This window comes from Budorcas taxicolor, chromosome 18 (assembly GCF_023091745.1).
Source record: "Budorcas taxicolor isolate Tak-1 chromosome 18, Takin1.1, whole genome shotgun sequence".
Taxonomy (NCBI): Eukaryota; Metazoa; Chordata; class Mammalia; order Artiodactyla; family Bovidae; genus Budorcas; species Budorcas taxicolor.
The window spans coordinates 12,393,036-12,420,774 of record NC_068927.1 but is presented as its reverse complement, the minus strand read 5'-3'; the positions used below and the strand labels follow the sequence as shown (position 1 = coordinate 12,420,774).

Here is a 27,739-nt window from a genome sequence, read left to right as displayed (position 1 = left end):
AAAGTTAGTGGAGGTGATGGAATTTCAGCTGAGCTATTTCAAACCCTAAAAAATAATGCTGTTAAACTGATGCACTCAATCTGCCAGCAAATTTGGAAAACTCAGCAGTGGCCACAGGATTAGAAAAGGTATAATTATTGGATTTCATCCCAATCCCAAAGGGCAATGCCAAAGAATGTTCAAACTTCCGCACAACTGCACTCATTTCACATGCTAGCAAGGTAATTCTCAAAATCCTTCAAGCTAGGCTTTAGTAGTATGTGAACCAAGAACTTCCAGATGTATAAGCTGGATTTAGAAAAGGCAGAGGAACCAGAGATCAAATTGCCAATATCCGCTGGATCATAGAAAAAGCAAAGGAATTCTAGGAAAACATCTACTTCTGCCTCATTGACTATGCTAAAGCCTTTGACTGTGTGGATCACAACAAACAGTGGAAAATTCTTAAGGAGATGGGAATACCAGATCCACCTTACCTGCCTCCTGAGAAATCTGTATGCAGGTCAAGAATCAACAGGTACAATCAGATATGGAACGAGTTGGTTCAAAATTGGAAAAGGAGTATGTCAAGGCCATATATTGTCACTCTGCTTATTTAACCTATGTGCAGAGTGCATCACACGAAATGCCAGGCTGGATGAAACACAAGCTGGAATCAAGACTGCCAGGAGAAATATCAATAACCTCAGATAAGCAAATGACACCACCCTAATGGCAGAAAGCCAAGAGGAACTAAAGAGCCTCTTGACGAAGGTGAAAGAGGAGAGAGAAAAAGTTGGCTTAAAACTCAACATTCAGAAAATGAAAATTAGGGCATCCAGTCCCATTACTTCATGGCAAATAGATGGGAAAAAAAATGGAAACAGTGACAAATTTTACTTTCTTGGGCTCCAAAATCACTGCAGACAGTGACTGCAGCCATGAAATTAAAAGATGATTGCTCCTTGGAAGAAAAGCTATGACAAGCCTAGACAGCATATTAAAAAGTAGAGACATCACTTTGCTGACAAAGGTCTCTATAATCAAAGCTATGTATTTTTCCAGTAGTCGTGTACTGATGTGACCGGTGGACCATAAAGAAGCTTGAGTGCTGAAGACTTGATACTTTTGAACTGTGGTGTTGGAGAAGACTCTTGAGAGTAGTTTGGAGATCAAACCAGTCAATCCTAAAGGAAATCAACCCTGAATATTCATTGGAAGGACTGATGCTGAAGCTCTAATACTTAGGCTACCTGATGTGAAGAGCTGACTCACTGGAAAAGACCCTGATGCTGGGAGAGACTGAGGGCAGGAGGAGAAGGGGAGACAGAGGATGAGATGGTTGGATGGTATCACCGACTCAGTGGACAAGAGTTTGAGCAAACTCCAGGAAATAGTGAAGGACAGGGAAGCCTGGCATGCTGCTGTCCATGGGGTTGCAAAGAGCTGGACACAACTGAGTGACTGAGCAACAACGTATCACCTGAACCATCTTACAGACAACACAAGGTGGGGGTTCCACCCCGTGGAAACCAAGAAGGGCCTGAGTGGCTCCTTCACATCCCAGATCACCAGTTGCCCCTCTGCTGGGACAAGCCTCTGTCCCCAGGCAGCCATGGAAAAGCTGTGGCAACTTCACAGCGCCTACCTCCCCCTGCCTGCCTCTGCTCCTCCAGTGGGACGCGGGCTGGGCTGGTCGTTTATGTGCATCGCCAGGCCGGGGAAGGCAGGTTCCCGGGCTTAAAGCCCAGACCCTGATTCTGCTCCCTGCCGTCAGCCGTGTGTCTTCTGTCCTCTCCTGCAGCCGCCTCCATAAACCAAGGGCTGAGTTCCAAATGCTAATTAGAACACGCACCCACCTTGTGCTCAGTCTGACTGCAGGCACCTGCAAGGGGCACCAGGGCATCCTCACGCACCCCTAGAAGGGTTGATGTCACCCCCATTTACAGAGGAGGTCACAGAGAACCAGAAAGTGAAGATGCTTGCCTGGGGTGGCCCAGCTAGCAAGCGGCAAAGTGTCGGTCGCTCAGTCATGTCCGACTCATTGTGACCCCATGCACTGTAGCCCACCAGGCTCCTCTGTCCATGGGATTTCCCAGGCAAGAATACTGGAGTGGGTAGCCATTCCCTTCTTCGGGGGATCTTCCCAACTAGGGATCAAACCTGGGTCTACTGCTTTGTAGGCAGATTCTTTACTGTCTGAGCCTCCAAGGAAGCCAGCAAGTGGCAAAGGCAGAAACTAAACTGGGCAGGCTGGTTCTCAGTTCAGTTCAGTCGCTCAGTCGTGTCTGACTGTGACCCCATGGACTGAGGCATGCCAGGCCTCCCTGTCCATCACCAACTCCCAGAGTTTACTCAAACTCATGTCCATTGAGTCGGTGATGCCATCCAACCATCTCATCCTCTGTCGTCCCCTCCTCCTCCCGCCTTCAATCCTTCCACAGAACTGACTCATTTGAAAAGACCCTGATGCTGGGAAGGATTGAAGGCTGGCTCTGGAGCCCATATTTAGCCAGGAAGACATAAACCCATGGCTCGAGGGACAAGGACGAGGAGCTGTCATTCCTTTTTCTGACGTTCATTGGACACCCCCACCCACCAGACAATGTGTTTTCGGGGGACTGGGGCTTGGAGGGGAGGGGCTGTGTCTGCCCCACACTGTTCCTGCCCGCCAAACTCCCCATCTTCTCTTGCTACACAAATGAGGGGCAACGGCCCAGTTGTTACCTGACTCCGATGGTGAACATGCTGAGCAGGTGTTTCCCTTGCAGCCAGCCAGTGAACATGATCAGGCCTGGGAGGAGATGGAAACACACACATAAGTACATACACACACACACACACACACACGTATATATACAGGCTTAAGGAGAAGAGGGTGGCAGAGGATGGGATGGTTGGATGGCATCACCGATGCCGTGGACGTGAATTTGAGCAAACTCTGGGAGATAGTGGACAGGGAAGCCTGGTGTGCTGCAGCCCATGGGGTTGCAAAGAGTCAGATGTCACTTAGCGACTGAACAACAGCAACAGAATGTTTACAAACGCACGCACACACCCATCCACACACACACAAGTACGTCTGAAGGCATTCCAAACTCATTTCCTTAGCATTTACGGGAATACAGACACAGGACAATTATGAATAACTTCAAACACTTGTCACATCTCCCATCTTTAAGGAAGAAACTCTCCTGCTTATGAAAGAGGATAGTTTTCCTTTTTCAGGAAAGGATCAAGTCAGTTCAAGTAAAAGAACGAAACAGCCACCCAGTTTATTTGGGGTTGTCTGCAACATTTCTGTGCTATTCCAGAAGTGTCCCACAGGCTGTATGTTTACAGGACTTGCCCTGAGGTTTCTGACGTGACCAACGACAGCCGCTCCCCTGATGGGCTCACGAGCTGCTCTCTCTTAACTGATTTTATTCTGCATTTTGGTGATTAAAGACATTCCTTATCCCATTTTTCTCTTTCATCAATTGTTGACCCAGGATTTAAACACCAGACACTGTGTTAGACACGGGGTATGTGGACAGAGATGGAGCCTTCAGGTAAAGAAGTGGATGACTCATGCGGGGGCGCATGAAAGGCCCGAGACGTTCTGGCAATGGGGAAAAGTTCAGGGTCTGCCAGGCATGGCCTCAGTTTGCTCATCTGTAAAGTGGGGGAAATGACTACATCTTCCTCAAGGACTTATTTTAGGATTTAAGATGTAACAATGCCCTTGGAGATCTCAGCATGGCTCCTGGCCCACAGTAACACCAAGTCATGAACTGCTGCGGCCACAGTTACAAGACAGGTGAGGGGGAAGTAGGAAGTGAGAGGAGTTGCCTGTTGACACATCCTGGGGGACTTGCCGAAGAGCATCAGCTGTGTCTTGTAGGGAAAACAGAGCCAGGGTGAGTTTTCTGCTGGGCAGCAGTGGTGTGTGTGTGTCTGCATGCATTTGGGTACGTGTGTGTTGGGGGTAGAGAGGTCAGAAGATCTGATTTACTGGGGCTTCATTTTTTTTTTTCATACTTTGACTAGCAATAGAACTCAGTAGTCAAAATCTTAGCAGGAACCCAAATGAACCTAGAAAGATTAGGGGGGAAGTTTTACTAAAAATAGGGGCAGAGCCCAACCCACAGGACCTGCCCCCATCCTGGGCCCTGCCACAGTAGGAGGGTGGGGGCCTCACAAAAGCCAAATGTGCCTATTTCTTCCCAAATTCAGGTTCGGTAATTTTCCATCGGTGTGTAGAAACAGGACACTGTGAGTACTGAGACCACAGAGATGACAAACACCACTTTCCCCTGAAACCGGCTGTTAAGACTTTACCAGCACACCACTCTTTCCCAGCATCCCTAGGCCTTTCTAAGGGTTCACAACTCCCACTCTGCCAGAGCAGTTCTTGAAATATTTACTAAAAAGAAAAAACATCTGAGCGGTTTTCATGGGCCTGGCCATGGACACGCCAATTTAAGTTCTAAGTTAACGTGAAGAATAATGGCTTATACGAGGCAGTGACCCTGCAGCACCTCTGACTTGGAACATTTTTCGGAACAGATTTTATCCTGTGGAAAGGCCTGCTACGAGCATCTATTTGACAATCTGTCTTGAAGCACACCTACTTGGTATTTTCTCTGGGGGCTATTATTACAGCCCGTTCTCCTTCTGGCAACCCCAGGGTCTAGAGCAGGTGGCAGACAGCTTTTCCTCCAACAGGTTGGGTAGAAAACAGCACTCGCTTTATGAGCCATATGGTCTGTTGCAGCTCAACTTGGCCATTGCAGTGTGCAAATGGCGATAGATAATATATGAGTGGGTTTGGCTGTGTGCCAATAAAACAGTTATTTGCGAACACTGAAATTTGATTTTCATATAACGTTAATGTCAGAAGATAGTCTTCTTCTGATTTTTTTTTCAATCATTTAAAATGTAAAAAAAAGTCTTGGCTTGTGAGCTGCACAAAAACAGGTGGCGAACCCAATCTGGCCTGGGAGTCAGAGTTTCCACCCCTGCTCTAGAGAGCAAAAGGGCCCTCTGGGCAGCCAGAAGTGTGTGGCATCCATCCACCCTGTCCCAGACGCCTGAGCAGTGTGACCCCGAGGAGGGCAGGTGAATGGTGGCATAGAGCCACTCTCCCTCCGTGACAGACATCACTCATCTATCACAGTCCTCCTCCACCACGCCTGAGCAGGCCTCCAAATCCTCTCACAGGCACAGAGCCCTCCCTGGCTGTGATAAGACTTGGCAGGTTAAGATAAAACCCACTTCCCATGAAACTGCTCCAGGGCAAACTAGGGCGGAAAGGAGGGAAGAGGACACAGAGCTACTCAAAAACAGGAAGCCTACTGACTGAACAAACTCTGAGCGCAACGTCCAAAACTGACATCTGGAAAGGAGACCAGAAACTAGAGAGTGGGGAAGGGGAGGCCAGGGGGCAAAGGGCAGCAGGCCTACCTCTAGCACGGCAGGATCGAGAGCTCTGACTTTAGACCATACCCTCTGAACACTTTGCTGATTTTCAGTGCAGTGCAGTCGCTCAGTCGTGTCCGACTCTTTGCGACCCCATGAATCGCAGCACGCCAGGCCTCCCTGTCCATCACCAACTCCTGGAGTTCACTCAGACTCACGTCCATCGAGTCAGTGATGCCATCCAGCCATCTCATCCTCGGTCGTCCCCTTCTCCTCCTGCCCCCAATCCCTCCCAGCATCAGAGTCTTTTCCAATGAGTCAACTCTTCGCATGAGGTGGCCAAAGTACTGGAGTTTCAGGTTCAGCATCATTCCTTCCAAAGAAATCCCAGGGTTGATCTTCTTCAGAATGGATCGGTTGGATCTCCTTGCAGTCCAAGGGACTCTCAAGAGTCTTCTCCAACAACACAGTTCAAAAGCATCAATTCTTCGGCGCTCAGCCTTCTTCACAGTTCAACTCTCACATCCATACCTGAACACAGGAAAAACCATAGCCTTGACTAGACGGACCTTAGTCGGCAAAGTAATGTCTCTGCTTTTGAATATACTATCTAGGTTGGTCATAACTTTTCTTCCAAGGAGTAAGTGTCTTTTAATTTCATGGCTGCAATCACCATCTGCAGTGATTTTGGAGCCCCAAAAAATAAGTCTGGCACTGTTTCCACTGTTTCCCCATCTATTTCCCATGAGGTGATGGGACCGGATGCCATGATCTTCGTTTTCTGAATGTTGAGCTTTAAGCCAACTTTTTACTCTCCCCTTTCACTTTCATCAAGAGGCTTTTTAGTTCCTCTTCACTTTCTGCCATAAGGGTGGTATCATCTGCATATTTGAGGTTATTGATATTTCTCCTGGCAATGTTGATTCCAGCTTTTGCTTCTTCCAGTCCAGCATTTCTCATGATGTACTCTGCATATAAGTTCAATAAGCTGGGTGACAATATACAGCCTTGACGTACTCCTTTTCCTATTTGGAACCAGTCTGTTGTTCCATGTCCAGTTCTAACTGCTGCTTCCTGACCTGCATACAGATTTCTCAAGAGGCAGGTCAGGTGGTCTGGTATTTCCATCTCTTTCAGAATTTTCCACAGTTTACTGTGATCCACACAGTCAAAGGCTTTGGCATAGTCAATAAAGCAGAAATAGATGTTTTTCTGGAACTCTCTTGCTTTTACAACCTCCTAAAGTTGTAAGGCAATGGCACTCCACTCCAGTATTCTTGCCTGGAAAATCCTATGAACGAAGGAGCCTGGTAGGCTGCAGTCCATGGGGTCGCTAAGAGTCGGACGTGACTAAGCGACTTCATTTTCACTTTTCACTCTCGTGCATTGGAGAAGGAAATGGCAACCCACTCCAGTGTTCTTGCCTGGAGAATCCCAGAGATGGGGCAGCCTGGTGGGCTGCTGTCTCTGGGGTCGCACAGAGTCGGACACGACTGAAGTGACTTAGCAGCAAAGTTGTAAAGGAATGGGAGATACCTTCCATGCCTTTGGATATATGTTTTCCTTGGTGTGAAATTCCCAATCTTCTCTTTTTTTCACTTGGCAAACTGCTACCCATCCTACAAGACCCAACTTAACGTCACCTCCTCTTTGAAGCCTTCTCAGCTCTCCCATGCAAAATTAACAGCTGCCTTCACATTTCGTATTTGTTCAGGTGTCTCTCTCCTATTTCTCTGGAGTCCTCCAAAGGGAAAAAGCTGTGTCTCACTCATCTCAGTGGCCCCAGAACCTATTGCAGGGTCAAGTGTGTCATAAGATGCTCATTAAGTGAACCAATGCATCTGGATGGCCAGAAGCACAGCAAAACTGCTGCTAGGAGGGACAGCTGCCTCTTCTCCCAAGAACTTTCTCCACTCTGCAGTTTTAGCCAGACTCACTAGAACTTCCTTTCATCACTGCTTGTGCTATGGGCAGTGGTTGGCTGGTCTGTTCCTTTATTCACTAAACCAACTTTTATTGAGAATCTGTAATGGCCCAGGCACTGGTTGACCCTGAAAGCTGAGAACGAAGGACACAGACTCAAAGCCAGAGCTGGAGACAGCAGGAAGGGGCAGGTGCAGGGACCAGGGTATAATTCAGGAATAAGACCTGAATTGGGGCTGCAGCACCATGGGGATACTGTTTGGTATGCTGCCAAAGGTCAAGAGGAACAAGCCCAGGCACAGCATAGAAACGTGGCTGGGTGTACCACCAGACTACATTTCCCAGTCTCCTTTGCAGTTAGGTAGGCCATGTGACATCATTCTGGCCAATCAAGAATAGGCAAAAGTGATGACTTCACTTCCTGGTCCCTGCCTTTGAAAAATGCTCCCCCTCCCACCCCCACTCCCCACAAGTCTCTATGTTCTTTCTTTCCCCATCTGCTCGTTTAACAGAATTATGGCCCACCCCTCCCAGGAACTGGAGGAAGGCTGAATAACAATAGAGTAGGAGCCTGGGACCACAAGTCAGTGTTCGGAAGTGAGCTACCCGGGAAAGCCATTTCACCAGGAATGTGCCCGCGGACTGCAGTGTGAGCAAGAAATAAGTTATGATCCTGTTAAGCCATTAAAATGTAGGAGCTGCTTGTTACAGCTGCTAGCTTGTTCCGACTGATACAGAAACCTCTTGCTGCTGACCAAGAACCTCTGATCCCAAACCCCAATCCTCACCCAGGTGAGTAGTAAGGTATTTGAGAGACAGCTATGGGTGCACAGGATGGCTCCCTTCCACACACCCCCACCCCCCTCTTCCACCCCCACCAGGACCCCATGCAGAAACTGCTTCACCCACCAATTATGCCGAATGAGAAGAGTGTCAGTTGCTTCCCCAGCTTGTCCATGCTTTTCTGTAGAGGAGTTTTGGGCGTCTGAAAGGATGAGAACAATGAGTTTGTTAGATGAGATCCGGGAGTGTCCCTCCTGCTTCTATTCTCTCTCTCTCTTTTTTTTTTTTTGGCTACACTGTGTAACTTGTGGAATCTTAGTTCCCTGACCAGGGATGGAACTCGTGCCCTCTGCAGTAGAAGCACAGAATCCCAACTACTGGGCCGCCAGGGAAGACCCTGCTTGGATTTTTTTTATATCTTAAGCTGAGTGATGATTATACAGGGACACATATATAGAAATCCATGGACTGCTACATTTCAGATCTGTGCATATCACCGTAAGTCACATCTTGACCAAAATCCTAATGAGCATTTCAAAGTAAAAAGCTTTTAAAAGTGTACTCACATTAACCATATCATCCTTGTTCCTAAGGAGTAGGCGGGGCAGGTGTCACCAGCTGAGAATCATCTCAAACCCCACCTTACAAGAAACCCAGGGCTTCCCTGCTGGTCCAATGGTTGAGAATTCTCCTGCCAATATGGGGGACATGGGTTCGATCCCTGATCCAGGAGGATCCCTCATGCAGCGAGGCAACAGGGCCCATGTGCCACAACTACTGAACCCCGGGGGCCCTAGAGCCCGTGCTCCACAACACCAACCGCAAGGAGAAGCCTGAGCACCACAACGAGAGAGTGGCTGCTGCTCGCTGCAACTAGAGAAAGCCTACACACAGCAATGAACACCCAGTGCAGCCATAAACAAACAATAATCTAAAAAAGAAGAAAGAAACCCAAAGCCCCAGTCCCTTACCTCTTCAGCCTGCATCATCTTAAACACTTCTCCGAACTGGGACTTTTCTCCTGTTCCGATCACGATGCCCTGCGTCCAGGAGAGACAGGTGTGAGGTCTGAGGCTGAAGGCCCACAGGTGAGGGACACCAAGGCCCCGGGGCTCACCTGGCCCTTCCCGCACTGCACCAGGGTCCCCATGAAGACGATGTTGCTCAGGGTCGTGAGGTCACCCTCGCCCGTCAGTGGGGTGTCTGTCTTACTGCTTGGCTCAGCTTCTCCCGTGAAACTGGACTCGTCCACCAGGAGGTCTGTGACCTGGGGGGAGCAAAGCGAGAAGGCATGGCATCAGCCCCTCAACCTGTGAGCTGGTTTTCAAAACCCAGGATAGTGTCTAACACCTTAATGTCACTGGTCAACAGACACCAAACAAGAGCGTGCTGAAATCAGGAAACAAGTATCACAGCGCGGCCTCTGGTGCCTCCAGAAATCAGAAAAGCTTTGAATATGAGACCCCTTTCAGAAAAAATAGCAATCTCAAATCCTGTTTTAACACCCTTTTCAATTTTAATAAAACTTAAAAAAAAAAAACTTAGGCAATGGTTAAATTAGAATATCCCTTTTGGAGCATCCTATCTTTCCCCAGCTCCCACATCCTGCCCACCCTGGGGTTCCCACACAATCCGTGTGATTTGAGTAGCACTGACCCGGGTTACTTGATGATAGCCTCAGGTCATGTCAACACCTGAAGCACACATGCAGTCACAGATACACACACTTCCTGATGTTTCCAGGGTGACGTTTCCAGAACACCTACTATGCGCCAGGTCCAGTACAGAGCACTTCACAAGGCTTATTGCTTAATCCTCACACCTTCCATGAAAGACACTATTATTTTATCCACTTTATAATATTTTTAAAAATATTTAATTAGTTAATTAATTAGGCCGCACCCATCTTAGTTGCCATACAGGGGATTTTCGATCTTCTCTGTGGTGGGCAGGACCTTTTAGCCACAGCACGTGAACTCTTAGTTGCAGCATGTGGCATCTAGTTCCCTGACCAGGGATCGAACCCTGTATTGGGAGCACCGAGTCTTAGCCACTGGACCACCAGGGAAGTCCCTTATCCACTTTCCATTTGGGGAAACTGAGGCATGGGCTGATTAAGAAATCTGCTCTAATCAGCCCATTAGCAGCAGAGCAGAGGTTCGAACCAAGACAGTGGCTCCAGAGACCGCATTCTTAACCATCAAGGTCTTGCAGAAGTGACCACAGGCCCAGCAGGTATGACTCAGGAGGTGAGTCTTCCATGGCCAGAGCCATGCCAGGCACCACCAAGGGTGTGCAAGGGGTCCGGGGTATACTCCACCCCTAGGAGACTGCTCACTGAAGCAAAGAAAGAGCAACTGAAAGAAGTTATCTTCCTGCAAACTCCCAAGAGAACAGTTAGGTCGGCCTTTCTCAAACAGAAGTCTGTGAGTTCTCTATACTCCCAAGTTTTACAATGCAATACCAGTCTATAAAAATGTGCACACTTCCAGGGAACCCCAGTCCTCAAACAGAAGTCTGTGAGTTCTCTATACTCCCAAGTTTTACAATTCAATACCAGTCTATAAAAATGTGCACACTTCCAGGGAACCCCAGTCCGCAAGGATGGCAGGAGCCACCACTTGCCAAGTAATATCTGTCTAACTCTCCAAGTTCCTAGCAGAACCCCGTGGCTCTCAATAATAATCAAACTCATTATTTGATTATTGGCCTGATGACGGGCCCCATCCCACCCCCCTAGCCCTGTCTCCCAGCTTCCCGGGCAGCTCACAGTGTCTCTGCCCTCTGGACAATGGGATGAATGGTCTTTGTGAAGATCTTGGAAGGCGGCTGAGCTGACAGGTCCTCCTGGCCCCCTTCACCTTTCTCTCTCTCTGCTTGGGTCACTGTGTTCATGGCTGGAGCTCCACAAGCCATTTTACGGGCACTAATGGGATGCCACAGCCCAAGAGGGCAGAGAGGAGGGCTGGAAAAGCCCAGGGCCTTTCTTCCATGGTGAAGCCACCCCGCAGGTTCCACCTCCAGGCTCTCATCACGTGAAATAGGAATAAACCCCTGCCTATTCAAGCCCATGTATCTATCTCAACCTACCACCACAAGCACAACTACTAACTGATCTTCATGTTTTATCTCTAGGACATTGGAGCAAAGTCACATGAGCTCACGGGCAGCTCCTAATGCACAACAAAAGAAGTGCAGAAAGTGAGTCATCCAGAACCACCAGATGTTGACCCCACAGGTCCCAGGCAGCAGAAACTACCACACCTCCGTGGTTCAAAATTGGGAAAGGAGTATGTCAAGACTGTATATTGTCACCCTGCCTAGCATGCTGCAGTCCGTGGGATTGCAAAGAGTCAGACACGACTTAGCAATTGGCAACCAGAGATTCCCTTAACCATGGCAAACAGAGATTCACTTTCTAGTAAATGTGATCTGACTGGACATGATAATAATTAGAATAAATTGTAACTTACTTAATTTGAAGCACATAGATTTTGTACCTAAATTTATGTTTGTTCCATTGAAGTTACATTGTAATAAAAATGGTAAATCAGCAGTGAAAGAGAATCCTGCCATTGCCTGAGTTTGAGAGGTGTAGTTAGAACAACCTGATGCCCTAATCAGATCTGTTCTGCCTCAGAAGGTTCAGGAAACAGGAGTGTGGAGTGGTGGTGGGGGAGGATGAGCTGCAGAGGTTCTTGGAGGGTCTAGGACATGAAACAGGCCTTGAGGGATGAGCAAACACTGGTAAGAGAATCAGGCAGGTCTTTCAGGAGGGAAAAGAAGGCGAGTTGGAGAATTGCTGGTGGGTGGACTTGGTAATAATGAGTTTGATCAAAGCAATGGGAGAGATGGGGGGAGGTAAGTAAAGACCTCTTTTCCCTCAGCACCCCAGCCACAGACTAAAAGGACAGAAGCCCAGCATGCCGAGCAGTGGAACCAGGTCATCCTCTCTGGGGACAGGCTCTCAGGAGTGGACAGAGGTGGGCACTATTCCAGGTGCTGAAACCAGTGCAAGGGTTTGTTGGAGGGGGAAGAGTTGGCTCTGCTCTCACGGGGCCTCAACTCCATCAACTCGAGAAAGTGAAAGTCGCTCAGTTGTGTCCGACTCTTTGCGACCGCATGGGCTATATTCTCCAGGCCAGAATACTGGAGTGGGTAGCCTTTCCCTTCTCCAGATCTTCCCAACCCAGGGATCGAACCCAGGTCTCCCGCATTGTAGGTGGATTCTTTACTAGCTGAGCCTCAAGGGAAGCCATCAACACGAGAGGGCATAAGCAAAGAGACAGAAGGTTTGGTCTACATGGGGACCCGTGTGGGGACCAGCATGACGGGAGCAGAGGATGTGTGGGAGGTGTGGCTGGAACCTAGTTGTGTTTGGCATCGGTTAAGAGATTGGGATATAACCTTGTAAAGAATGAGGAGCCATGAAAAGTCTGGAGCAGAGAAGGATAGACATGGGGAAATGGGCAAAACAATATTAGACATTAGAAGACAGGCCAGTTCCATCAGGAGGGCAAGAAATACAGGCCAAGTGAAGCACAGTAAGGCTCTCAGTGAGGGAGTAGGCGTGGACAGGAGCGCTGGACAACAGGAAGACGGAGCAAACTAGCAGCAAGTGGAACTAAGCAGACAGGTTAATCTGTCCTGGACGTTTTGCTTTATATTTTAATCTTTGGCCATACCCGGCAACATGTGGGATCTTAGTTCTCTGTCCAGGGACTGAACCTGCACTCCCTGCATTGGAAGGCAGAGTTTTAACCACTGGACTGCCGGGGAAGTCGCTCTTTGTTCTGTTTTTAATTCTAGTCTTTACACTTGTACCAGACTATGTGAAGGCTGACTGCAGGTCCAAGAGCCCCCTGTGCCTCCATTCTGCTTTCCTAGTGGACCCACGAGGGTTAGAGACTTCTTATGTTAACAAAATCACATTCACATAATTGTGATTTGGGGAGCTTTAGTTTTCCCAGGTATAAAATGGATGAGTCATGAGTTAGAACATCACTTTCCCACTTGTGTCTTGGGGAACCCTCCTTCACAGGAAGTTAATTGCTGCTCTGTGGAAAGTGGGTTCCATGGTGAAAAACAGTTTGAGGAATATGGGGGTAAACCCAGCAAACTGGTTCTTTTTACTGCAGGACTTCTCAGGGTCTTTACTATGCAAATGGATGCTGATACTCTCCACCTGGGGGCTGCAGTGTGTGGACCACCCTGTGGGGCAAGTGTTGGGAGACACTGGGCTAGAAGGTCACTATATCTCCTCTTGTTCCAACACTAACCCCTTCAAACACACTGAGGCTCACAAAATTTGCTTATTTTAAGTTTGGTTTTTGCTGTTTAAAGAAAGATCAATTAGAATATAACCTGCTCACCCAGTTTTTCAATTGGCCGAGTCAACAAGACTTTTAAGTCAGGTTCCTTTTTCAAGAACTTTGGAAATCAAATTCTTGAAACAAATGGAGAATGATGCTAAATTAGAGTGCAAGAGAAACTAAGAGAATAGTTAGCATCGTTGATAGTATGCTAATGCCAACACACATTTGCTGAGTGTATTTTTCTCATGAAACATTCACGATGATGCCATGGAAAAGATGCTGCTCTGATCCCCACTCTACAGATGAGAAAACTGAGGCTCTGAGAGCTTCAGAAACTTGCCTGGGGCCCCACAGCCTAGGTCATGTTGGAGATTGATTCAGCTGCATTCTCTTTGCTCAGGCATCCATTCTCTCGTAAGGTCTGAGACGGGGCGATGGGGCAGGCTAGACTGTGAACAGTCAGAGTGCAGAGTTCAGTCTTGATCCACATGGTGTGGGGTCACTGCAGCTTCCTCCTATGGCAGGATGAGCCCCGTGAACACAGAGCCTCAGAGGAGGACCCTCTGAGGGCCTGTTGGGTTGATAAGATGGGGGCACTTTCCAGCTGGAGTGACAGCAGTGGTTGCCCAAACATGAGGATCTTTCACAGAAAGAACCCATATTAATTAGTTCAGTTGTTCAGTCATGTCCAACTCTTTGCTACTCCATGGACTGAAGCATGCCAGGCTTCCCTGTCCATCACCATCTCCCGAAGTTTACTAAAACTCATGTCCATTGAGTCCTCCAACTATTTCATCCTCTGTCATCCCCTTCTCCTCCTGCCTTCAATTTTTCCCAGCATCAGAGTCTTTTCCAATGAGTCAGTTCTTTCTATCAGATGGCCAAAGTATTGGAGTTTCAGCTTCAGCATCAGTCCCTCCAATGAACACCCAGGACTGATTTCCTTCAGGATTGACTGGTTGGATCTCCTTGCAGTCCACGGGACTCTCAAGAGTCTTCTCCAGCACCACAGTTCAGAAGCATCAGTTCTTCAGTGCTCAGCTTTCTTCACAGTCCAACTCTCACATCCATACATGACCACTGGAAAAACCATAGCTTTGACTAGATGGACCTTTGTTGGTAAAGTCATGTCTCTGCTTTTTAATACGTTGTCTAGGTTGGTCATAATTTTCCTTCCAAGGAGTAAGTGTCTTTTAATTTCATGGCTGCAGTCACCATCTGCAGTGATTTTGGAGCCCCCCAAAATGAAGTCTCTCACTGTTTCCACTGTTTCCCCATCTATTTGCCATAAAGTGATAGGACCAGATGCCATGATCTTAGTTTTCTGCTGAGTTTTAAGCTAACTTTTTCACTCTCCTCTTTCACTTTCATCAAGATGCTCTTCAGTTCTTCTACGCCTTCTGCCATAAGGTGGTGTCATCTGCACCCTATTAGTTGGTGACACATTAAAATGTGAGAAAACAGACCTCAGCCAGCTGATCAAGGTCAGCATCAGCAGGGATGGGTCATGGTGATGGTCGGGGAACTAAGATCCCATAAGCTGCATGGCGTGGTCAAAAAAAGAAAAAGGCTTTAAGAAATAAAGTCTGTTTTTTCCTTAAAAAGAGGAAAGAAGAGACAGATTGAAGACAGCTGGCTGGGAAACAGGAACAATGGGGGTTAGGGGACTGGGAAGGGGTGAGGATGTAGCGGGGGAGGTGGGTGTGGGTTTGGATATGCTGGAATGGAGGTGGCTATCTGTCCATCCATCTCCTGCCAAGGGCCAAGCCTTCTTCTGGACCCTGGGAATCTAGTAATGACCAAGACAGACAAACTCCCTGCCTTTGTGGAGGGACCTTTGCCAATAAATGTCTGTCTAGTCAAGGCTATGGTTTTTCCAGTGGTCATATATGGATGTGAGATTTGGATTATAAAGAAAGCTGAGCACCAAAGAATTGATGCTTTTGAACTGTGGTGTTGGAGAAGACTCTTGAGAGTCCTTTGGAATGCAAGGAGATCCAACCAGTCCATTCTGAAGGAAATCAGTCCTGAATGTCCATTGAAGGACTGATGTCAAAGCTGAAACTCCAATACTTTGGCCACCTAAGGCGAAGAGCTGACTCATTTGAAAAGACCCTGATGCTAGGAATGATTAGGGAGGAGGAGAAGGGGACGACAGAGGATGAGATGGTTGGATGGCATCACTGACTCAATGGACATGAGTTTGAGTAAACTCTGGGAGTTGGTGATGGACAAGGAGGCCTGGTGTGCTGCAGTCCATGGGGTCGCAAAGTCAGACACGACTGAGTGACTGAACTGAACTGAACTGAGCAATAAACAGGAAAGCCAAGTGGCACTGGAATGAACAGCAGGAATCCAGGGTTGGGGGAGGGAGGGGAGGTGATGCCTCAGGAGAGGGATCAGTGAGGCCGGTGGGGAGGGGACGGGTAGGAGCTGAGACCTCAGGAATGAGAACAGGTAAGTCCTGCTGGTGGGAAGTAGGTTCCGGATGGCAGGAACGGCCCTCCTGTGTGAAGATGCATTGCGGGCAGCTGAAAGCAGCAATGCATCTGGCTTCCAAGTCAGGGCTGAGCACACGGCTTGGGTCTCCTCTGCCTAGAACAGCTGATTCACGTCCATTCCAGAACGGCTCGAAAGGCATTGCTTCTAGGAAGCGCTCTGTGACTGCAGTAGGCCAGTCAAGTCTGTCCTGTTTGGGAAGTCCAGAATCCCCCGGGCTTTTCCCACAAGCTCCCCTGTGGTAGATGTGGTCTATCACTCCAGGCTATAAAAGCAGAGGTCTCGTCTGTTCTCACTGCCTCCTCAGCACAGCACAGGTCCTGTGGTAGTGCTCAGGAAATATTTGACTGACTGATTGATGGGGATTTGGGAGGGGTGCCCTCGGTAGGCAGGGAAGGAGGAGAGGCTTAGAGGAGGGCTTTGAGGGTGGTGGGTTGAATAGTAGCCCCCTACCCTCCAATCTCTGAAGACACCCAAGTCCTAATCCTTGGAATTTGTGAAAGTGTTGTCTTAGCAGCAAAAGAGACTGTGTGGGTGTGATTAAACAGATGGGTTTGCCATGGGGAGATTAGCTTGTAAGATCCTGGGGGCCCCTAAATGTCATTACATCCAGGGGTCAGGACTCCACGCTCCCAGTGCAGGGGCCCAGGGCCGATCCCTGGTTAGTTAACTAGATCCCACATGGCACAGCTAAAAGGTTCCTCATGCTACCACTAAGACCTGGGGCAGCCAAATTAATTAATTAAAAGAGAAAAAAGAGATCAACTGATTTTAAAAAGGGTCCTTATGAGAGGGGAATCAGAGCGGTGTCTGAGCGAAGGAAATACAGACAGAAGCAGTGGTAGAGCGATTCGGGGCACAAGGCAAGAAATGTGGGCGACCCTGGAAGCTGAAAGATGCAAGGGGACCAATTTTCCCCTGAAGCTTGGGAGTGAGGAGCACAGTCCTGCCAACGCCTTGATTTCCACCCAGTGAAACTGAGTTTGAGTCTGACCTCCAGACTGCAAGATAATAATACACTTGTGTTGTTTATGCCCCTCAGTTCAGTTCAGTCGCTCAGTCGTGTCCGACTCTTTGCGACCCCATGAATTGCAGCACGCCAGGCCTCCCTGTCCATCACCAACCCCCGGAGTTCACTCAGACTCACATCCATTGAGTCAGTGATGCCATCCAGCCATCTCATCCTCTGTCGTCCCCTTCTCCTCCTGCCCCCAATCCCTCCCAGCATCAGAGTCTTTTCCAATGAGTCAACTCTTCGCATGAGGTGGCCAAAGTATTGGAGTTTCAGCTTTAGCATCATTCCTTCCAAAGAACACCCAGGGCTGATCTCCTTCAGAATGGACTGGTTGGATCTCCTTGCAGTCCAAGGGACTCTCAAGAGTCTTCTCCAACACCACAGTTCAGAAGCATCAATTCTTCGGCATTCAGCCTTCTTCACAGTCCAACTCTCACATTCATACATGACCACTGGAAAAACCATAGCCTTGACTAGACGGACCTTAGTTGGCAAAGTAATGTCTCTGCTTTTGAATATGCTATCTAGGTTGGTCATAACCTTTCTTCCAAGGAGTAAGGGTCTTTTAATTTCTTGGCTGCAATCACCATCTGCAGTGATATTGGAGCCCCCGAAAATAAAGTCTGACACTGTTTCCACTGTTTCCCCATCTATTTCCCATGGAGTGACAGGACCGGATGCCATGACCTTCGTAAGTATGTAATAGTTTGCTCAGCAGCTCTAAACACTTGATACACTGAGGAAACCTGGAGGGAGATCAAGAGAGCCAGGAAGAAAGTCCGGAGCGCTGGCTATCGGGAAAGAGGTGGCGGAGGCTGGGGAAGCTGGTCTGGCATTTATGACTTGGCTTGGATTGTACGGTCACCAGCACAGCTTGTGTGTGCCGTGCATGGGACACCTGCTTTCATCATCAAAGGAAAGGACACGTTACCCAGAAGCAAAGAGCGCTCACCCTGAAGATAGGGGTGAACGCCTCCAAGCCAGGACTCCTTCCGCGATAAGGCTCTCTTCCCAGATGCCAAGGTCATGCCTCTCACTACGTGCGTGCTAATCTGTCCTTTTGGTGACCTTGAAGGAATGTACCCCTGCCATGTTTGATGGAATTTCTTTTTCTTTGTTGTGACAGGATACAAACAGCGCTGAAAAGTATGCTTCTCCGGAGCAGTCTGTCCAGGCTATGGCGAGCCTGTCTCCTGGGCTACAGTCCTCAGTTTGGCTCACGTGCTCCATTCTTATTAGCGATTATTTGCATCGACACAGGACCTGGAGTCTGGGCTCCGGAGCCAGGTGGCCCAGGTTCAAGTCCCCTCTGCCCCACTGACTGTGTGAGCTCAGCCCTCCAGGCTTCTGTGTCCTCACTGTAAAAGGAGAGCACTGTCCTCTTAAGGTCACTGGCAGATGAAGCAAGGCGGTTTTTACACAGTGGCTAGTGCCGATCTGATTGTTACACACGGTTGACCCTTGGACAACGCAGGGGGCTGCTTCGATGCCTCGGAGCAAGGAAGCCCCTGGGCCACAACTGCTGAGCCTGTGCTCTCAAGCCCGGGAGCTGCAACGCCTGAGCCCACATGCAGCAATTCCTGAAGTCCAGACGCTTTAGAGCTCAAGAGAGCTTCCGCAACAAGAGAAGCCGCTGCGATGAGCAGACCCTGCACCGAAACTGGAGAGGAGTCCCTGCTCGCCACAACTGGAGAAAGCCCACAGGCAGCAAGGAAGACCAGCACAGCCAAACGAAAAAAATTATTAAAAAAAACACAACTCTGCTATGAGTAAACAAAGCTACCGATCTGCAAAAGGACCAGAGAGAAAATCGGCAGACTGTTGGCGGCCGGTAGCCTTGAAAAAGTCCTCGTGCTGGCAACGGCCAGACACCATCTAATCTGATAGAAGCAGGGCAGGAAGAAAACCAGTTGAAGTAGGAGGGGAGTTATTTGATGTTTAAAAAATTCTTTCAAGGAACTGTTGTCGAGCCTGGTAATGACAAACAGTTAAATCAATGGCTGATATTCGGGACTCTGTCCCCACCTCAGGGGCTGTACAAGCAGGCTGATGGTCTTAGCTCAGTTCGGCATCACGAGAACCCCTCGAGGTGGGAATGAACATTAACCCCTCTGACAGATGAGGAAGCTGAGGCACAGAGAGGTTAAGCTACTTCCTCAAGGTCACACAGCTTCTGAAGGATAGGATGTGGCTAATGCCCAGCTCCAGGGCACTAACCACTTCAGCGCTCTGCCTTCCTGTAGTGTCCATAGTATAAATGCGTCCTGTTTATCAGCTGCCCAGTATGTGGACACCACCCTGCCCCTGTACTCCTCCACGTTGCAGGGCAGGGCCCATCCCTAGGGAGGCATGGACAATGTCAGACTGGTTTCCCCAGCTTTCTCTGCAGGTGGGGCTTGGCCACTGGACAGCGGCTCCTTGACTGGGAACCACACGCCCTGGACTCGGAGGCCGGATGCTCATGTGGGGAGAAGCAGACAGAGAGGAATTCACCCTGCTGTGGGGTACACTTGCTGTGCCCTGCCTGCTGAAAACGGGGGCAGAGGAGCTGGAAAGCCCAGGTGCCCTCTGGCCCCCGCCTTGCCTCCAAAGACAGGCTCAGGGTGCTGTAAATGCAGGTCCCGGAGGCTGGCTCCCAGTCTCTTTTGTCCCCCTCCACTCCCTACCTCTCTCCAGGCCACCCTTCCAACAGCCTGCTATTGACCCAGAGAACACATCCTCCTTAAATAAATAAATCAGGCTGATAACTTGGGCTTAATCCTTTATCACTAAAAGCTTTGAACAATCCTTAAACCTTCTTGGCAGGGATCATAAAATAGGTTACGCCCATCAACGGATCTCTCTGAACCTGACTTCACCTTTTCTTTTCTTTTTTCTTCCTTTTCTTGAGGATTCAGGATCATCTTCGAGAGCCTCAGGGAATGTTCTGTGAGGTCGTGACACCCTGAGACCCACAAAGGCTGGGGACGAAGCCCCACACCTAATGTCCCAAACTGCGCTCTTAACAAAGGCTTGTGCTACTTTCTACGGCTGGACTGGTTGTTCTTATCCTCGAGATTAAGCAGTCTGACAGCGCTTCTGTCTGCCAACAGTGTGGTTGTTTCTAGAGGCAACTTCTCCCTCATTCCTCGGCCCCACTGTAGTTCAGTTCTCTACTGCAGTGGGCTACAAGCTAGGAAAGCATATAACAAGAACGTGTTAGGCTTATACGTACACGAGAATACATGATTTATAAAACGCCATCGGAGGAGCTTCGTGCTTAAAATTAGCTTGCTCACTAACTTGTGTGCACACATGCCTATGTCTGTGTGCATGTGTGTGCAAGAAGGAGAGAATGCCTGCCTCCGAGAAGCCAAGTGTCTGCACGGCCCCTGGACAGGGGTCTGGGCCCCTCACCTCTGTGAGACGGATGTCGGCAGGGACGCGGTCTCCGATGGAGAGAGACACGATGTCTCCAGGTACCAGGTCTCGGGCGAGCAGGTGCTGGAGCTTTCCTTCTCTTATGCTGCGTTTTAAATGGGAAAAAGCAAACGCATCCATGTTGACATCTCAATTTTAGGCACTTTGATAAACTTGAGCAAAGGTTACAGAAATACATTTTCTCTTTCCAACGTGGACAAACGCTTGTGCTTTAATGGTTTTACTATTTTTAAAATTCACATGTCCTAAAAGACTCTTGGGAAAGAGCTTGGCTCCTGGGAGGACTTGGACTTCATTTGAAAAGTGGGGTGACTACTGTTCACCCTGCTTGGAAACAAGGCGGGACCACACGGCCTCTGGAAGCTTCTGCAGGTCTAGAGAAGTGGTTCCTTAACAAAGCTGGCAGCTGGCGGTGCTTCTGTCCTTGGAGAACACAGCGCTCTGGTGTGCAGAGCCCGGCTCCAACCTCAGGGACAGCAGAACCTTGTTAAAGCCAGGAGGAGCATCTTAAATGCCCAAGAAGCCAGGGAGCAACCCCCACCCTCACCCCCCGAGGCCTGGGACTGCTCTTCACAGCTGTTTGCTGTTAGACATAGACATGCTTCTGTGTACGGGCTCCCACTGGAACCCACGACATGCTGCTCCTTACCCAACATGGCAGAAGCTCCTTGGCTGGACCTGTACCCCTCCCTGGGCCTCCTTCCTGTAGCAGCCAGAGAGTTCTTAAAGCACAAAATGAGATCACAACTTCCTCCTGCTCCAAACCCTCTCCAGGAACCTGGGAGTTAGACCCAGACACCCCACCTCCTGCCACGCACCCCCTTGAATACACCCAGCTCTTTCCAGTCTCAAGGTCTTTGTGGATCTTGAATGGTGGAGCAGACACTCCCCTCTTCCCTGTTAACAGAATGCAGTTATCCAGGTACCTGCCTTTCTCCCCACAGCAGAGTGCTCCAGGGGGTGGGTCCTGACAGACTGAGATGGTCAGAGTGATCCCATCCCCTGCCCGTGACTGACGTAGACACAGGCATGATCTACAACACTGGCCTAAGAGACAGGAGTGGTATTTGGCAGGGGCTCAAGAGAAAGGTTTTCTCATTCTTTACACACACATGGCCTCTTCTGTTGGACTTTTTCAACTTTATCATGTCTGGTTGTGATGTCTAGAGCTGTGGCAGCCATCCGGGGGCCATGAGGGAATCCGGTAGAAGAACAAAGCCAGCAAGCTGAGACGGGCAGAGTAAAGAAATACAAGGACCAGGTCCTTGGTGCCATCTTGAATTAACAAACCCCACTGGTCCCTCCCCTCAGACCCCTTGCCATACAGACAAGACAGTTTCCTTGCAGTTTGTGCAGCTAAATTTTCTGGGTTTTATAGCCAAGAGCACCTATCAGATATACGCCTGCTCTTCTCTCGACTCTTCCCAGGTTGGCCCCTGCCATTTATCAGGCCTCAACTTAAAGGTCAGCTCCACCTTAAATGTCAGAGCAGAGTAACCTGCCAGCCAGATATTCAAGATTGTTCCCACATCTCCACCAGTCACCACGAGGTTCTCTTTAATTGGTGTGTGGCTTTGGCCTTCAGTTTTTTTGGCTTTAATGCACCTGCCTCATTCCAAAATCATTTCATTCCTTCACTTCATTATCTGTCTCCTCTGTTAGGAGTGTGAGAGGTCCAAAGGCCAGGGCTTTCCTATCTCTTCACCTGGGACATCGCCCTGCACACAGTGGGTGCTTTGTAAATATTTAATGAACGCACAAAGGATGGAGGTAAGCAGGAAGGGTCTGCAGGGCAGGTGCTTCTCCTGACGTGGGTCTCAGGGGCTTGGGGAGGGAGGCTGTGTCCCTTCACTGCTCTTTCAACTCTCCCAGGTTGCCTGCCTCTGCAGCTCTTGAAAATAAAATTGTCTTTCAGAAGCAACTCCCAGGGACATCAATAATGCATACTATTTGCCTGAAAGGCCAAGACTTGATATTTAAACTTAAGATCAGCTCATCAAACCCCATAAATCATGGATGCTTCTGTCTGCTTATAGGATTACGTCACACATCACACGTCTGGGTTTCTGACACCTTGTTCATCCCATTATTAAGCCCAGACATTTTTACTGCCCCCCGAAAGAATCTTCTAGAATTGACTCATGCCTCTCTTGCTTTCTCAGCATGCTCTTTTGGTCTCTACTTTGTTACTCATTATTCTCTGCCTTGTATCTCTCTCTCTCACACACACATACTCTTCACTTGCTGACTCCTTGAGAGGAGGGACTTCGCACTAGGTCTTTCTATCCTCCAGCTCTATGCTCAGTTATGCCATCTGTATGCAAATATATGTTAAGGTTCTTTCTCCCAGCTTATCCTTTGGATAAAAGAGAGTTACAATCTGTTGAAATCCTTCCAAAGTACCTTGGATCATGAGATGCCAGCAGTGACTTTCTCATGAGTGGCAGTGTGTATTCGGGAAAGACACATGACTTAATACAACCTCAGCTGATGCCAGGAAGGGTGAGGGAGAAGACCTGGGCCTTTTCCAAAGTGGTTTCATGTTTACAAGGAGAATAACTGGTTGGGGATTGCTGACACACTAAAAAATTAAATTGAAACACACACACACACAACAGCAGGGCTACAACATTCTCACTTCTGCCTCTGCCATTTCCTTTACCAAGGGCAACGGCCCCTGCAAACCCTCTAAGCTGAGCCATCTGTTATGGCAGCCACTAGTCTGTGAGGCTGCTTGAGTTCAACTTAAATAAAATGAAGAATTCAGTTCCTTGGGTGAAGTCCTCAACAGCCATATGTGATTAGTAACGCTGTCCCGGGCAGCACATATGATGGAATCTTCCAGAAAGTCCCTTTGCACAGCATTGAGCTAAGCAGACAGGCCCAGGAGGTAAGGGGAGACATTCTTGTCTTTCCTTTTTAAACATCTTTGGGGAGGGTGATGTGATAACAAAATGCAAAGCAGGAATGTTCGGGTAGGAAAGGGGCTGGCGGGCAGCTGAGCAAATGGCCAGGGTTTATCACTGAGCTGTCCACCTGCTTCAATCAGAGTTCTGAGGCCTCAGCTTATTATTAAAGCGCCCCCCCCCCCCCCGCCCCCACGGCCCCCACCTCAGCTTCTTCTGAGCCTCAGGAAAAATGTCAAATGCCTTATAGGGAAAATGCACACAATTTTGCACACTTCATCACAGGTTTCGTGGCCCACCCTCTTCCCAAAGCCCTGTCATCCACAGCCCCCAGGCTGAGCACTCTGATTAGACACCAGTGACAGAGCGGAGGCCCAGAGAGACTGAACGACACGCCCAGGAACACACAGCAATCTGCTGGCGGGGCAGGGATCAGGCTTGCTAATCCCCGGGAAGACATGGTTCTCCCATATCACACGACAGAGGACATAAATGTGGCCAAAGTTTTGCCAAACTCGCCGGCCCACTGACTCCTCTGATGAACCACAAAGTCCCGGGGTCGGGTGGGTGGAAGGTCTCCGACTTACCAGTTGCATTCGGGAGGAACCAGCTTTGTCAGCTCTTCCAGAGATTTCTCCGACCTGTACTCCTGGCCGGAAGCACACAAAACACTGTGTTTATGAGGGGTTGGAGGGGCTGGGCACCCCCCCCCCCCCCCGCCCCGCCCCGAGAGCTCCCATCAGCCCAGGTGACCCCGCCTGGGAACTCAGGGCACATATACACACCTGGATGAAGGCGACGGTGACCACGATGAGCACAGCCTAGGGGGCAAACGGAGGGCACGTTAACACCCATTGCCAATGGGCAGGTAAGCGATCCAGGGGAGAACACTGTCTTCCAAAATGTATTTCCTTTTTCCTTGCAAAATAGAGCACTGTGCAGAGATTTAGAAAACAGAAGAGCCGAAAAAGCACTCCCAATTCTGCCTCCGCAGGTTCACATTTGGGGGTTATCTTCCTAGAGTTTTTGGCATAGATACGCTTGTAACACAGAATGATACAGTATAGATAACGATCATTTATATCTCACCAGCATTTAATAACTGGCCACCTGACATGAAGAGCCGACTCGTTGGAAAAGACCCTGATGCTGGAAAAGATTGAGGGCAGGAGAAGGGGCTGACAGAGGATGAGATGGTTAGATAGCATCACTGACTCAATGGGCATGAATTTGAGCAAATTCCAGGAGACAGCGAAGGACAGAGGAGCCTGGTGGGCTGCCGTCCACAGATCACAAAGAGTCAGACACAAATTAGAGACTGAACAAACAGCAACACAGCTTCTAATAAACATGATTTCACAGCAGAAGATGTGGACCTAGCCTCAGGCTCTCCAACAGAAACACTGAAGTCCACCACATGGAAGGAATCTGTTTTTGTATTTCAAAAGACAGCGCTTGACAGATGGAAGGAAGCAGGAATGAAAGTCATTAAACAAAAGGTCACATATAAGAGCCACATATAAAAGGTCACACAGCGCAGGATTCTGTTTATAAGAACGACCCAGGATAGGTAAATCCGGACACACAGAAAGCAGATGGTGGTTTCCAGGGGCTGGTCGGGGGGAGGGGAATGACTGTTTAATGAGTACGGGGGTTCCTTTCAGGGAAACAAAAACATTTTGGAACCAGGTACAGCTATGGTTTTTCCAGTAGTCATGTACGGATGTGAGAGCTGGGGAGCATAAAGAAGCCTGAGCGCTGACAAACTGATGCTTTCAGACTGTGGTGCTGACTTCACCCAAGAAATCGAATCCATTTCATTTCACTTGTATTCAAACAGCCTCACAGGCTAGCAGCTGCCCCTTCTCCTCCTGCCCTCAGTCTTTCCCAGAATCAGGGTCTTTTCCAATGAGTCAGCTCTTCGTGAGGGAGAAGAACATGGACACTTCCTGTCCTTTCTCTATGCTGTGTTTTCTACTTCCTTTCTTCTTCTTACAGCCTGGTTTTTTTCTCCTTGCATAACAAAGATAAACAGAGACTCAGCCGGACCTCAGCAGCCAGGTCTGGGATTGGGGTGGGGGGGAGGGGGCACTGTCCCCCAACTCCCATGGGGTGCACTCACCACGGCGATGCTGATGGCGTCCTCATACTTCTTTGTGAGGATGCTCACCAAGGCAGAGGCCAGGAGCAGCAGGATCAGAGGGTTCTTGAACTGAAAAACAGGCGGTGGGATCTTCTCTAGGCTCATGGACATCGGAGACTGGGCTTGCTCTAGTGGAGTGGCGCACCCAGAGCCTGGCTTCCAGGCTGGCCCTGCAGTGACCTGAGGGCCAGGAGGGGAGGACTGTCCCTACCCGGTGGTTCTCCTCCGCCTGAAGGCCCACCACTGCGGTCCACCCTACGCCGGCGTCCTGGGGTCATCTCGACAGTGCCCCTGTCACCAAGACACCAGCCCTGGCCCTGCCTTCCAGCTCTTGGTCTCGCCTCGCCACGCCTCCTCGCTGCTCCAGGTCAGAACCTGCCCCTCAGGGCCAGCTTCCTGTGTGCTCCATTCACAACAGGTCCATCTCAGAAACTCTGATGCAGGTTTTAGGATTTTGTGGGAAGCTCTCCAGTAGGTCTCTGGGGGTTGACTCCCACTAAAGGGTCTTAGACTGGAGCACTGGGGCCCCCAGGCATGCCAGCTTTGTGAAAGTATGATGACCCCCGTGTCCCAGTCCAGCCCTGGCAAAGATTGACGGGAAACTTCCCCAAGGGCAGCAGGCCTGTGTCTGCACAAGGGCTGTCCAGCCACGGGCTCAGGGTTAGCTCTGAGGTCCTCAGTCCTGGCTGGGGCCACTCTGAACAGCTGGGACCAGGCACTGGCCTCACCTTGAACTCTAATCCCAAGCCCAGAACCTCATCGCCTACCCTGTGGCTGGACCCGAGCAGCCCTCCAGACCAGCGCGGACACCACCAGTCTCCCTCCACCCCTCCTGGAGACCATGCCAAACATCTGCCTTGCTCCATTTGACACAGGTGAGTCCCCATGAGACACAGCATGCAGGTGTCAGGCCCAGTGCAGAGATCCCACCACGGGCCAATAGTGCCACCCTGGCTATGGATAACGAGACCCTCCCGGCTCTGATGGGGCCCCTTTTAAGCCCACACATAAAGCAGGACAGGCAGAAAGTGGTCTGCTGAAACCTTACTATGTGGGGAAGGGATGGTCACCAGAGACGTTCATTACAATAAACAGTAACAGCCCGAAAAGAGGCATTTCCCGAGCACCTCTTCCAAGCCATGCCCTGTGCTCAGCACTTTACTGCAACATTTTACTGGCTCCTCCCAACCCCATGACACTTGTGGCTCAGCTGGTAAAGAATCCGCCTGCAATGCGGGAGACCTGGGTTCGATCCCTGGGTTGGGAAGATCCCCTGGAGAAGGGAAAGGCTACCCACTCCAGTATTCTGGCCTGGAGAATTCTACGGACTGTATAGACCATGGGGTCGCAAAGAGTTGGAGCCAACTGAGTGACTTTCACTTTCACAACCCCGTGACACAGGTACTGTTAAGTAGTCCTGCTTAACGATAAATGACCAGCCCAAGTTTCTGAAAGAAACTGAACTGCCGAGGATTCTTTTAGATCAGGCAACTCCAAAACCTGTGCTCTTAACAGTTATGCTCGAACCAAGGCTAGCTGGCAGACACTGGGGCTGGGGGCAACCTTTATTAAGCATGTAATACAGGCTCGGCTTCCTCTTAAGTAAAATTCAGAACAGGAGGGACTTACCAGTCCCATTTCCTAGATGGGGACAATTGAGGCTCAAGGCAGATTGGTCGCAGGCTCAAAGTCACAAGGCTGGAAAGTAGGATCAAACCCGGCAGCCTGACTCTAATCTACCTCTGCTTCGTGACTCTGGGGCAGGGATTTGGGGCCATGCTAAGGCAGAATTCCTAGTGGTGAGTCTTGAGACAGAGAAGCAGGACCACCTTGTGAAGCAGTGAGCTCCCTGTCCCTGGAGGAGACAGACAGGAGAACCACAACATCCGGCATGGAACAAGTGCTCAATGAACACGAAGAATTAATAACTGAGGGCACATGGACTTCCTGTGCTTGTTGAGGGCTAGAAAACACGGCCGTCAGGAGCTGCCTTCCAATCCCACAGGGACACCCTGTGATGGATCCTTGAACCAATGAGGTTAGGATGAATAGGCATGTTTCCTGCTCTTAGAAACTGAAGAGATTTCATTCCTGGAAAGGTCCTGGCTGGAGGCTGGATGACAGCCCTGGGTGTGAGGTGTTAGCAGGGCAGAGGCCAGGTGAGCAGAGCCTAGTGGAAAGGGCAGCCAGGGCAGAAGTGACCAAGGCCTGGCTCCGGAAGGGAGAAGGTCCCCCGCAGCCCATGTGTCAGCCTCCTTCCCTGAACTTCAACTTCCAGGAGCCTCTGCTGCCTCTTCCCAACACTGGCATTCCAGGAAATTTCTGGGTTGGCCAGAGTCACCTGCATACCTAGAAG

General features: G+C 49.5%; 1 protein-coding gene across 1 annotated transcript in view; it reads right to left on the bottom strand.

Moving 5' to 3' along the window:
• ATP2C2 (ATPase secretory pathway Ca2+ transporting 2) overlaps positions 1-27,739 on the bottom strand; it is a 78,340-nt gene that overhangs the window by 24,949 nt on the left and 25,652 nt on the right. The window contains exons 4-11 of the mRNA XM_052655577.1: positions 25,363-25,452; positions 24,026-24,061; positions 23,828-23,889; positions 20,311-20,419; positions 9,203-9,352; positions 9,057-9,125; positions 8,212-8,287; positions 2,707-2,773 (exon numbers count right to left, since the gene is read on the bottom strand). Of these exons, the coding sequence (XP_052511537.1) occupies positions 2,707-2,773; positions 8,212-8,287; positions 9,057-9,125; positions 9,203-9,352; positions 20,311-20,419; positions 23,828-23,889; positions 24,026-24,061; positions 25,363-25,452 (659 nt within the window). The remainder of the gene's footprint in view (positions 1-2,706; positions 2,774-8,211; positions 8,288-9,056; positions 9,126-9,202; positions 9,353-20,310; positions 20,420-23,827; positions 23,890-24,025; positions 24,062-25,362; positions 25,453-27,739) is intronic.